Here is a 13,411-nt window from a genome sequence, read left to right on the forward strand (position 1 = left end):
AAATTATATCCCTTTGTGGATATTCGCTCATAAAGCTAACACCATATAAATCTTCCCTCAAAAGATGGTCAACTGATTAGCTAGACTCTCTAATTCGAATTATAATGAACCCCCTCATAGAACTAAAGATCTGTACAAAGTAACAGATGAAAATCACTCAAAACCTTTGAGAGGAAACCGAACTCGGCCTGCTAGAGAGCCTGTTAGCACCATAAATGATTTCTGAACACCATCCTTTCTATGACATTAGAACAATGAATTCCATTGCAGAAAATAAGTATTACGATCTCATTTAAATGCATTATGTGGCGGGCTGGGGGATGGTTCAGTGTTTAGGAGCATTTGCTCTTCTTCCTGAGGCCTCAGGGGGGTTCTCAGCACCCATGACATCAGGTGGCCCACAGATGCCCACGGCTCCGAAACCCTCTTTGAGATTCCCTCAAGATCACACATACTGTTCCCAATTGGTTTCTGGTCTCCTTGCGTGCAGAGCAAATGCATTGTCTCTTATCGTCTTAGGTAATGCTACAAAATGCTCCTGCAGCCATCTTTGGAAAATATTCACGAAACAAAGCGAATTTTGTGATGTTTCTTTCAAGAGGGGAAAACCACAGAGAGATGTTTATATGAATTTCTTGTGGATTTAAATTATTCTTAATCCGATCATTTAAAGAAATAAAATCAGCCTCTTAAGAGTACATTTGTATAAGCAGTTATAATTTCTGTGGGGAAAATGTAATATTATTATATAGCTACCTATATTCATAGGACTTTGCTATGAGGTATGCCTACAATCTAGACATTTCCTTGCTAGTGTTCTTTCCAGTTTAACAAGCAAGTGGAGGATGGCTCTATACTGGATGGTTATCAGTGAACTCCCTGGGACTTAGAGGTAACCAAAAGCAGATTTACTAACCTCAAAAGACATTTGGCAAGTGCACTTTTGCATTCTTAGCTTTGCTAAACTCACTTCTTTATGCTTAAGCAGGATGCCGAGGGTATTTGTTTGAAAGACACTCTTCCTAAATACATCAAAGCCTATGAGTAAAGTACAAAAGTTCCAGAAGGAGCGATGAGGAGCGGGGAGATTACAGCCATTGCTCGGGCAGGGAAAGCTGCTTAATTAGAGCCTCACTAGAAAATTTTTGGGCAAAAGAAAACCCAATTTGAATTCAGTTTTGAGTTTCAAAAATTTTGCATTGCCAAAAGCACTTTAATTCAGTAGTCTTTTGGAAGATACTTTTTTCCCTGCTCCTTTCACAAGTCCTCCTCAGATCTCAGCATCTATCTGCTTCCCCAACTTCCTGCCAGAAAGGCCACATGCCAAGATCTGATCTTGAAAGTGTATTTCACGTCCGTTCATTCTGTGCGCTCATGTGTGCGCACACATACTTGTACGCACAGAAGCTCAGCTGAGGTATGGCTCCTCAGGTCCTCCCCACCTTTGCTTGTCAGGAGGCATCTCTCATTAGCCTAGAACTCATAAACGAGCCCCTGCTGAGAAGCCACTGAGTCTTGGACACCTTCTAGCTTCTGCTTCTGCTTCCCTCAGGCCTGACATTACCAGCACGAATTCCCACACCTGGGGGTAGAATGCAGATCCCAAAGCTTGCATAGGAAAAGCCTTACTAATCGAACTCCCACCCCAATGTCCATTCCTCTCTCACCTCTAACAGCTCTCTTTTATGCAACCTGAAGACTATGGCGTGTTTTCCTTAACTAGTGTATTAGATTTGGGGTCCAGGTAACTGTTACCCATAAGCAAGAATGATCACATTTTTCATAGCCAGTATTTTGAAAACTGAATTCAGTGTATCATTGCACTAGTAAGGGGAGCATTTACATGTTAGCATGATTAGTTTGTTTTATACAAAGGATGAGCTGCTTTAGGGATGGGGTAGCTGAGGCCCAATACTTGGAAGGCTAAGGCAGGAGGGTCACAAGTTCAAGGCCAGCCAGGGAAATGCACCGAGAGATTGTTGCTGCATAATACAAGTTAAAAACTGAAAGGACGTTTAAGACTCAGCAGCAGCAGCAAATGCTTACTACACAAAGGGGGAAACACAGAATGGGCTTTAAATGTCTTCACCAAAACAAAACCTTAATGAAAATAAATAACCTAGAAGATGAGGGAATCAGTTAAGTGATGCGCAGTTCATTTGCAAACCTAAAAGCCTTAAATGATATAACTAACATATGATGTAAAAAAAAGCCAACGTCAGTGACTGGTCTTTACTGAATGTGTGTGTGTGTATGTGTGTGTATGTGTGTATGTGTATATGTGTATGTCTGTGTGTGTGTATGTGTGTGTATATGTGTGTATGTGTGTGTATATGTGTGTATGTGTATATGTGTATGTCTGAGTGTGTGTATGTGAGTGGTGTGTATGTGTGTGTGTGTGTGTGTGTGTGTAGGTGAGTGGTGTGTATGTGTGTGTATGTGTGTATATGTGAGTGGTGTGTATATGTGTGTGTATGTGAGAGGTGTGTGTGTATGTGTATGTGTGTGGTGTGTGTATGTGTGTGTGTGTGTGTCTGTGTGTGTGTGTATGTGAGTGGTGTGTATGTGTGTGTGTATGTGAGTGGTGTGTATGTGTGTATGTGTGTGTATGTGTGTGGTGTGTATGTGTGTATGTGTGTGGTGTGTGTGTATGTGTGTGTATGTGTGTGATGTGTGTGTATGTGTGTGGTGTGTATGTGTGTATGTGTGTGGTGTGTGTGTATGTGTGTATGTGTATGTGTGTGTATGTGTGTGGTGTGTATGTGTGTATGTGTGTGGTGTGTGTGTATGTCTGTGTATGTGTGTGGTGTGTGTATGTCTGTGTATGTGTGTGTATGTGTATGTGTGTGTGTGTGTTTGTGTATGTGTGCACATGAGCATATGCATATGTCAGAGGTCAGGGGATAGCCTTGGGTACCAGGTACTTTTTTTTCCTTTTAGTTTGAGGCATTGTCTCTCATTACCCTAGAATTTCTCAAGTAGTCTAAGATGTCAAGACAGTGATTAAGGCTCCTTCCATATTGCTGGATGCAGTGGTTTGAATGAGCCTGGTCCCCATTCATATATTTGAATGGTCCCCAGTTGTGGGAACTAACTGGGAAGGACTACGAGACACAATCTTATTGGAAGAGGTGTGCTCCCAGGCTTTGAGGTCTCAAAAGGCCAGGCCAGGTCCAACCTTTTCCTCTCTGTGGCTTCTGACTACCAATCAGAATCCAAACTTTCAGTTACTGCTCCTGGGCTGTGCCTGCCTGCTGCCCTGCTCCCTGTTGTGCTAATCATGGCCTACGCCGTTGAAATGCCTTTGTCTATAAGTTGCACCAGTCGGGGTGTTCTCTGAAAGAATAGGACAGAAACTAAGACACTTGGATTCCAAGCATGCATCACCAGAGTTGGCTGGTATTTTATGTCTGCTCTTTGGACCAAACTTACATCCTTATACGTGTGTGGCAAATAGTTTATCAACTGACTCTTCTGTCAACCTCTATGCCATTTTGGAGTCCACCATTTGAAGCTTTATGCAAGATGAATCCCATGTCATTGATTAGATCAATATTAGTCATTAGAGGAAGGCCAAGGATTACTTGGCCGGTTTCCATAGGAAGTAGTGAATTAAGAAGCCACTCACTTGTGCCCTGACTCATGTGCAATGGTGAAGGCAAGGCCAAGTCCTGTGTCTTCATTGATGGTACAGCTTCGGTATTTACTGCACATCCCACTGATAGGTGCAAATCCTATTGAAAGATCAATTTCAGACATTAACACTAATTGGGTATATACATACAGAGTTTAGTGGATTAGTACATTTAAGATTCCTCTCTTCTTTTGCAGAAGAGTAACGAATGCCTTTATTGTCCCCAAAATGTATACGACTTATCTAAGTTTATTATTAGAGCAAGAGAAATTGATATAATGACACTTATACCCAGGTATAATGTTAGCTTAAGAGGGTGTCTACTGCCTAAGGGTAGGATTACTTTCTAGTTCTTTCCTGATCGTTCTCTGATGCAGAAAACATAAACACGTCCAGATAACATGTACAGATCAAATTTACTTTTCTCCCACTCACAATCTGGTAAGGGGCCTTCATTCTCCCTGAGAGAACAAGTATACAATCATTCCCATCATTCCTTGCTTCTCTCTTGATCACCCTTAGAGCACAAGGACGTCTTTCTTTCCAGCTATGTCCACTAGAACAAGGCTTGGTGGCCATGTGTGGTTAGATACATACTTCTGAAATGGATGTATCTATCTCAATATGAAACCAGGAGATCATCCAGGAAGTCTAGTATGCAGGTGCACATGTATGTCATGGGTGACATCATCACTTAACTAATATGCTACTTATGCCACATGACAAAGGTAAGGAAGGACTATAGATTAGGTGACAGAGGTCACAGAGATGCTAGACAAGGAAAGGGGGCCTTGTTAATGTGTGCCTCACAGCGAAGCTCACTTGGTGTCTAGATGGCTGTTTCTGGTCTTGCGTCCAGGTCCTACCTATTTATGGCCTGGATATGAAAAAGTCTTGTGTTCCCTAATATATGGTGTTTCTAATATATGTTCAGAAAACACTATATATTTTACTGTACATGAAATGTGCATGTCTAAATTTCAAATTAGAACCCGAGACTTGGGCAGTTGAATCGATTTGCTTTGGGTAGCATAGTCCTAGGCCTGGATATTTATGCATATGTGAAGGTTTAAGCCTGCATGACATGCTCTTAAAGAGAGTGACCTATGGGGCAGATCAGGGATTGATTCCCGGTGGCATGCTTGCTGTGTTCAAGACTCTGTTTATACATTTGTCTGCGGCTGTCTCCTCAGCGTAACTTCATTAGAGAAAGCTTCACTCACTGGTTTATGCACCGTCTGCATCTGGTTTCTCGCTAACATATCTGATGTGAGTAGTTGCCACTTTGTGGAACAGGGCATATTTACTGTAGCTCCGTCTACAGCAAAAGTCTGCAGACCTTGATGTGAATAACCCAATTTGTCCAAAACCCAAGAGTTCAATTCCTACTAGAGGCAATACTATGGAAACACAGCATGCAAGTAAAAGAATCCGTTCTTATGCTGGATGTCTTGTGAATAAAAAAAAAAATGGAGGGAGGGCACGGAGTGCTTCAAAGATGACACTGATGACCAGTGACACAGTGAGGTGTGACATCAGCCAACATTTCTTCTTCAGCTTCCGGTTATGTGGTCATGGTGCTTATGGAATGACCTAAGCCACATTTAGTCAAATGACGGTCTTCACTTCACTGTTCATCAGCTAGGGCGATACCGAAAAATACCAATGGACTGATACACAGATGCTCCCTACTGCAATGGATCCAGTAAAATAGAACATGCTCACCGTGGAACGAGGAAGCTATTCCACAATTCAAAGACTTAGATATAGTGAAGCGGCACATAATGACCTCAGGCAACAGCGGGATGTTTATACAAAGGTGGTCTGTGGGAAACTAGTGTCTAGGGATGTCACGACCTTCTCAGATTCCGTGAGTACACTCTGAGATGGCCGCAGAAGTGTTACCTGGTGACACAGTTCTCAGAGTGTGTGGTGGACGGTAAGTGATACATGAGTCTATCAGCTCCCTTTGATGGGACTCAAGAGGGTCACAATCCATCAGAAGGTTGTCATCCTGTCCTCTTGGCTAGTAGGTGTGTGTGAGAGATCTGGGCATACCATACCTAGGGTGTCACACGGTTCGTTCTTCCAGGAACAAATGTCAAATCCTGTGAGGAGGATGGCATGGTCGTGTCTCTTGCCGTTCTTTCCCACAAGGGCTGACTGCCATTGACAGAAGCTATTTAGAGACTGGTCTGCATGGTGATTGATCAGCAATCCTCCCTATGGGAAAGGTGCAGAGATTAAAGAGTGATGATTTTGACAGAAGAGGGAATCAGTGTGGCTGTGGAGGCCAATGCAGAAGTATCAAGTTTCTAGGGGAAGTTATCAGTAGAAAAAGAAAAAGCCACTGAACCAAGATCTACCAAGAAAATCTAGTTTAGGTTAGTATAAGTTTTAAAGTAAACTTCAATTTTCAGTATGTACTTTCTAGCTGTATTGTTACAATAAAGTTGTTAATTGTTTATATATTTTTTCATATTGAAGTTTCATAGTTTCTTCATTAAGGTGTGACAAAGACAGTATCCACAGTTTACTTCTCTGTGACGTTTGGTACTCAAGAGGTTACAAGCAATCAATAACACAATGTAAGTTTACCCAGTGGCGAACCATTTACTAGCCCTCAAGAGTAAGGGGTTAGGGTTAGAGAGACAACGGCTCAGAGGTTCAGAGCACTGGCTTCTTTTCTGGAGGGCCTATGTATAATTCTTAGCATAATATGATAACTCACAATTGTCTAAAACTCCAATTCTCAAAGACCCAACACACTCTCCTTGCTTCTGTTGTTAACAGGCACACCCATGATGTACATATACACTTGCAGGCAAAACACACACACACACACACACACACACACACACACACACACACACACACACACAAGACAGAAACTATCCTAAAACAATAATTTTTTTTTCAAAATCTTTGATTAGGCTAAAGCAATGAGTTGGGTCAAGTTAAATGTTTTAGAAAATAATTTTGTCAGTGAATCAGGGTGCTGCTGGCTTCAGTATCTTTGAGCAGTTTGTGACTGGCACACCAAAACCCAAGTGTTACACACACACACACACACACACACACACACACACACACACACAGAGACATCTTTCTAAAATTCCAGGATAACTTCGCAAAGCACGAACCCCTGTACCTCTCCACACATGGGCAATTAGATCCCCTTTCTTTTTCTTCTCTCTGACTCCTTGAGTTTCACCTTCTTTACTGGGGTTGGAGTTGAAGAGGACAAGCGACATGGGCTTTGGAAACTCGTCTGTCTGATTGGTGAGGTCATAGGGAAAGATCCAGCCTACAGATCAAAACACTGCAGAGCCGGGAGCGCTGTGCAGTCTAACACATTATTATAGGTTCTGGGTTTGCAATTTGCCCAATTCCTGTGCCGTGCACCTCACCATAATCAATTTAAGGCAGTTTAAAGGCTCCTTGTTTATTCTTTGTCATTCCTAAATTGGTGCTTGGGAGACCATAGACTTACTGCAAGAATTTAATGTTGGATTCCTTCTGGTAAATTCTCAAAACATGCTTATGTATTTACCTTGGTGTTGGTTGGTATATCTGAGCTGTAAAGCTCAGCCAACCCTAAAATCTATGACCAAATTAACCTTTATCACAAGATTATATAAGAGTACTTACATTTTGCATGTCAACAATATTATATTTAATATTTACATACAACTATTGATATATCTATGAATATATTAATTACAGATTAATATATAAAGGGTTGTTTTGTGATGACTTAGCTCAATGCCTGGATTGATGAGTTCCTTTTAGACTGCACTTTCCCTAGTGAGATGGTTGTTGTACTTTCAAAAATGAGATTCAAATGACCATTTCGTGCATTGGTATACAGGAGGTATTCAATAAATGCATCCTCAACTGCAGAACAAGTGAAGGAAGAAATTAAGTTTGCCACTTACAGGTTCGTCTTCCAACAGAATTAGGCTCACAACCACAATGTTTATGTCACTTCCAATGGTCCCATCTTTGAACAGGCTAGAAACCTGTTGGGGCAATTAAAACCACATAAAAGATTTTAACAACACAATTGTACATGGAGAGAATCCATCAGATGTACGGATATGGGTGTAGGTTTCAATCTTACCAGATATAAAAGTGTCTGTCTCATGATACAAAATTTTTTTTCTTTTCTATTTTTCGGAGCTGGGAACCGAACCCAGGGCCTTGCGCTTGCTAGGCAAGCGCTCTACCACTGAACTAAATCCCCAACCCCGATGCAAATTTTTTCAATTAAAAAAAAAATGTGACTAAGTGTGAGCCACTCTTCGGGGTATCAAGAGGGTTCCTGACAATGCCCCTTACCATGTTCATGACTGTGAGGATGTACGTAGTGACGTCATCCTTGCCGTGCTTCTCCACCATCTTTGCATCTGCCACCACGAGGGTCTCCACGTTGAGACCCTTTTGAGACTTTCTGGCTGATCGTCTGGGCCGTCCTGCGCCTCCATATTCATCAAAACGTAGATAGGCATCTTCTGCAGGAGGTTTGGGGGCATCTGTGGGGGACAGAAGAGTATCCGGAAGGAAGATCAGCCGAAGAAATCTGGGTGAGGTAGGCTGAGAGAGATGGGAAAATGGGGAGGTGACACAGGGTGTAACTGTTGTCACCTGCCCTGGGACTTTGCACCCGAGAATCACCTGATGCTTTCTTAGCTGCATGGAACGATGGTGGGCTGATGGACAGATTGGTGGATTCAGATTTGTTAAAAATGCTCAGAGGGAAATAAAAGAAAACAAGCTACAATTTCAGTCGGCTGACAAGGCAGGTCAGCAAACATTGAAGGGAGGAGAAAAGGCTCCTTTTTATCCCTTAATGGGATACACTGACTGTAATACCAAAGGAAATGGCACAAACGCTATCTTGTCTAACCAACTGTGCCAGCTCCTGTTTGTGTGGGGAGCCCTCATCTGTCTGTGTTGAGCAGTGTGGGACCTGGTTGCCATCTGTGGCTACCAAGTTAGCAGAATGTAGCTGCTGACCATAAAGATTGGATTCTTTATCACATAACAAATTATTTAACTTGGTCCCTGAAAGTTCAAATGTCCCTGAAGCAATGGAGTATCTAAACTCTACCTTTCCGCCATTAAATCTTAGGAAATCTACATACAATTAAAGTACTTCCACTGGGAATTTTGTTACTGGAGTTGACACTGAGTTAAAAGAGTAAACTAGGGTTGGGGATTTAGCTCAGTGGTAGAGCGCTTGCCTAGAAAGCGCAAGGCCCTGGGTTCGGTCCCCAGCTCCGGAAAAAAAAAAAGAGTAAACTTATTACCTTTCCAGAATATAACAGGACAGAGAAAATCCAATCCCATGGTAGTAGTTTGTTATATAATTTATAATTGAAGCTGTTTTACATGTTAGAGTTAGATCTAATGTTACTGTAAGTAATTTGTCTTAAATTTTTTGTTATTTTGTTAACAGATGTTATGGCTGTGGTGTGTGTGTGTGCCTGTGTGTGTGTGTGTGTGTGTGTGTGTGCGCGCGTGCGCGCGCACGCGCACGTGTGTGTGGAAGCCAGAGGTTGACAATGGGTATATCTTTCTCCATCAATCTCAATCTTACACATGGAAGCAGGGTTCTCAATTGAACCCAGAGCTTGTCAATTCAGTTTGTCTAGTTGCATTTTTTTCTTAATAGATCCGATTTCTAGTATCCTCCTGTGCAGAGATCACAGAGTATTTGAGGGGAGGGGAACCTGGCCTTTACATGGATGCTGGGAATCTGAGCTCTGGCTTTCATCCTGTGTAGCAAGTGCTTCGTAACACAGAGTCATCTCCTCAGCTCTTGCTTTTGACATTTTTTTGAATGGCAGAATCTCATTTTTAATGGCAGTCTGGACTTGAGTCTCCTACACAGCCAAAATGGCTCCAAATTCCTGATTCTTGCCTTCAGCTCCAGAGTCCTTGGATTTCGAGTAAACATCACAATGTCTACCTTAAAGTGGTTTTGAACATAGTTGGAAAATGCGAACTTACACTTGGCTCTTATCTATTGGACCTTGCTGGTCTAGAAAACAGACTGGAGATATGGTTGTCTGGTTCAGAGCTTTACAGAGCCTATGTAAGGCTCTGGGCTTGATCCCAGCCATGGGGGAGATGGGAGCACATTTTTTTTTGTTTGTTTGTTTAAACAGGACCTCATTATATAGGTTAGGCTGGCCTTGATCTCATAATTCTCCTGGTTCACCCTTCCAAGCACTGGTATTATAGGTTCCCAGTACTGGCTTATAGGACGTGCCTAAGAGTTCCTCTGCTCACTGCCGACTCCTTGTCAAGAGCCAATACTCTTGAGAGGTTGCCTGAGAAGTCTCTTCTTTGGGTCTCTAGAAGGAACACTCAGATCTCAGAAACTAAAATAAGATTAAACTAAAATAAGGCCAAAAAAAAAAAAAAAAAAAAAGGACCCGTATCTTTCCTAGTAGAAGCTAGGAGAGCCAGTACTCCTTTAGCACGGGGTCCACCAGTCCCTCTGCTAGGCGGCATCCGAGAACAAACTCTGCGCAGCCTCACTGACCCGCCACGTCAGCGAACCCGGCTGTCCCCACGACTACCCGTTGAGGCCCTCTTCAGAACAGGACAAGGAAAGTCTCCTTACATACATTTCTTGCGTCGTCCACAAAAATGCTGCTTTTGCCACCTTCGATGGCGGTACTCTGTCTCTTGGCTCTGGGAGGCAGGGGGGGTGTGACTTGGGGAGTGACCAGGATATGTCCGCTGGGAGGCAGGGTAGTCTTGATACCTCCTGACCCTCTTCTCTGCTGTCCTTTTGTACAGGACGTGAGGATGGTGGCCTGCAGGCAAGCTGTAGTTGTGTTGCTGGGCCAGCAGCTGAGGTAGCGGTGAGATGAGGAATTCATTGTCTCGTGTCCTTATCAGACCTGACTAGAAAACGCAAACACAAAGAGCACACTCATGACTCCATGCGTTGCCTTTTCCTGGGTTGATTCTTGGTATCTTTGCATTGATTACGTCCTGGGAAGAGGCACTGTGCATAATGCTTGCTCTCTGTTTGCCTTTTAAAAATTACGTGTGTGTGTGTGTGTGTGTGTGTGTGTGTGTGTGTGTGTGTGTGCGTGCGCGCGCGCGAGCACGCACGCACGCACGCACGCACGCATATTAGCGCATTCGTGTATATGGAGGTCAGAGGACAATTTATAATAGTTCTCTCCTCCTGTCCCGGACTGAGCTCATGTCATCAGGCGTGGTGCCAAGCACATGTACTAGGCTAAGGCGTCTTACTGGCCCTGCTCTTCCATGTTTTCTCCGCACTATTACATGCTGCTGTTATAACTCCACTTTTATGAAGGAGACAACAAAAGACTAAGTGGGCTGGTACTCTATCTCCTAAATCTATGCTAATCATGGGGAACCCATCATCTGTTATTTTTCCAAATGTATTTTATGGTAGAAGAGGGTTCAAATCCAGGGCCTTACACATGCTGAATGTGCCATGTATCCTTAGGCTACCTGGCTAGGCTGCCAACATTTGTTTTATTGATTTATTAGTATATATATATATATATATATATATATATATATATATATAGTATGTGTACATGTGGTTGTGTACTTGTGCCTGTGTGTATGCATGTGTGTGTGCTTATGCATGTGTGTGCATGTGTGTGCACTTGTGTGTGTGGTTGTGCTTGTGTGTGTGGATATACTTGTGCCTGTGGGTGTGTGGGTGGGTGTGCATGTGTGTGTGTTTATGCATGTATGTGTGCTTGTGCATGTGTGTGTATATGTGTATGTGTGCATGTGTATGTGCTGTATGCATGCATGTGCAGGCCAATGGAGGAGGATGTTAGGTACTGTTCTCTATCCTTCTGCCTTCTTCCTTTGAGATAGGGTCTCTAACCAAGACCTGGAACAAGGCTTCCAGTAAGCCCCAGAAATTTTCCCATCTCCATACCCACAGTGCTAGATTACAAGTACACAAAGCTATATCCAGGTTGTTCTATGTCTGCTGTAATTGGAATTCAGGCCCTGGTGCTTCTAGAGCATGCATTCCTACCCACTGAGCCATCTCTCCAGCCCCTAGAGCAGTCGTTCTCAACTGTCCTAATGCTATGATCCTTTAATACAGTTCATGTTCTGATGACCCTAAACCATAAATTATTTTCATTGCTACTTTATAGTTGTAATTTTGCTACTGTTATGAATCATAATTTAAACAATACCTGTGTTTTCTGATGGTCTTAGGCAACCCCAAAATGGCTTGCTACCCATGAGGAGCCACTGCCCTAGACTGATAAGTGTTTTTGAAGGGCCAAGCTAAGGGATATCCCTGCTTGAGTGGCTTTGAGTAGACACCAATGAGACTTGGACGGAGTGGTGAATATAAAAACAGCTCCTGGCTTATGCAGTAAGAACGAGGCCTCCTGCATTGATCTCCTAAGTCCTAAGATGGTGAGAATACTTACAAGAATGGCTGCAAGAGGAGCCACCAAATGGCTCTAAGTGGAGGCTGTGCCATGTCAATAAGGCTTCACTCAGGAACTCATCCCCTGGGTACGCAGCCTCTCAAGGCTTCCTTGGCTTCCCATGAGCATGCCCACTGAGGTTTCCAGAGCTGACTGAGGCCTGCAGAGGTGCTGCCCCTTAGCACCAGCAGGAATCTCAGACATGGGGACATTATAGCACCGACCCTTCTGCTCTTTGCTTTATTCAGTTTATGAATCTATGTATAAAGCCGTCTTATCATCACATGCAATGAGGGACTGGCCTTGACCACCTTGCAAGACAAGGCAAAAAACCCAAAAGTATGAAATACTTGTGTTGCTTAGGCTGGAGCACTTCTGCAACGCTGACTCAAAGAACTCACGCATGCTCATACAACAGGTGGGACACACCATGCAACAGCGCAAGGGAATTGCAATGCATGGGGTTGGCTGGCTGGGTAAGTGGGGGTGTTGGGGCAAGGGCAGCTTACACAGAAATACACAGTCAGCACCTCTGCCAGGTTTTAGGATGCAGGGGGGCGTGTAGAGTGGGCAACTGACGTCAGAGTTTAGTTCTCTGTCAGAGCTCAGCCATGCTTTCCTAAAAGAAGCCCCAGAATACATAATTTCATCTTTTTTTTTCTGCCTTCTCAAAAGTTTGCTTACTTCTGAAAGGTTACATCATGCATATTGATATATCTAGGGCCTGGGGAGAAAAACAGATGTCTCCATTCTCCAGGCACACAACTGGGCACCTAAGTCCTCATCCTTTCAAGGCACTGGCATTTATAAGAGGAACACATAGTCAACAGACAAGAGACTACATTCCTATCCTCCTGGAGTTTATGGAAGAGGAGAATGAATAGTATTAAAAAATGGTACTTGGGCTGGGGAGATAATTCAGTCATTAAAGTGGACCTGAGTCTGGGCCCCAGAATACCAATTACGACATCAGCAGGCGTAGCGGCACACCCTGGTCATCCCAGCAGAGACTGAGGATCCCTAGGGCCCATTGGTCAGACTGCCTAATGAGTTCCACCAGTGACATAACCTGCCTCAAGTAACCTGGTGACGACTTCTAAGGAAGGACAGCTGAGATTGTCCTCTGGCCTCACATACGTGTAACCTCTCACACATGAACGCACAATTACACAAAGCCTGAAATAAGCAAAATCCCACCATTCCAGAAACACTCTATCATATCCCTCGGACAGAGTCCTCGGATAGACACACATTTGCTGTGCTCTTCCCTCCTGCACCTAGCTCAAGCAATGCTACCAGAAGCATCCATCTTTAA

General features: G+C 43.4%; 1 protein-coding gene across 3 annotated transcripts in view; it reads right to left on the minus strand.

Moving 5' to 3' along the window:
• The window catches only part of Adamts18 (ADAM metallopeptidase with thrombospondin type 1 motif, 18), a 152,908-nt gene that overhangs the window by 73,929 nt on the left and 65,568 nt on the right, over positions 1-13,411 (minus strand). For all 3 annotated transcript variants that reach the window (XM_087594887.1, NM_001191944.1, XM_087594888.1), the window contains 5 exons: positions 10,273-10,555; positions 7,976-8,169; positions 7,573-7,656; positions 5,698-5,857; positions 3,629-3,734 (listed from right to left, as the gene is read on the minus strand). In XM_087594887.1, coding sequence (XP_087451013.1) covers positions 3,629-3,734; positions 5,698-5,857; positions 7,573-7,656; positions 7,976-8,169; positions 10,273-10,555 — 827 coding nt within the window. The remainder of the gene's footprint in view (positions 1-3,628; positions 3,735-5,697; positions 5,858-7,572; positions 7,657-7,975; positions 8,170-10,272; positions 10,556-13,411) is intronic.

Source organism: Rattus norvegicus, chromosome 19 (genome assembly GCF_021556685.1).
Source record: "Rattus norvegicus strain SHRSP/BbbUtx chromosome 19, alternate assembly SHRSP_T2T, whole genome shotgun sequence".
NCBI lineage: Eukaryota > Metazoa > Chordata > Mammalia > Rodentia > Muridae > Rattus > Rattus norvegicus.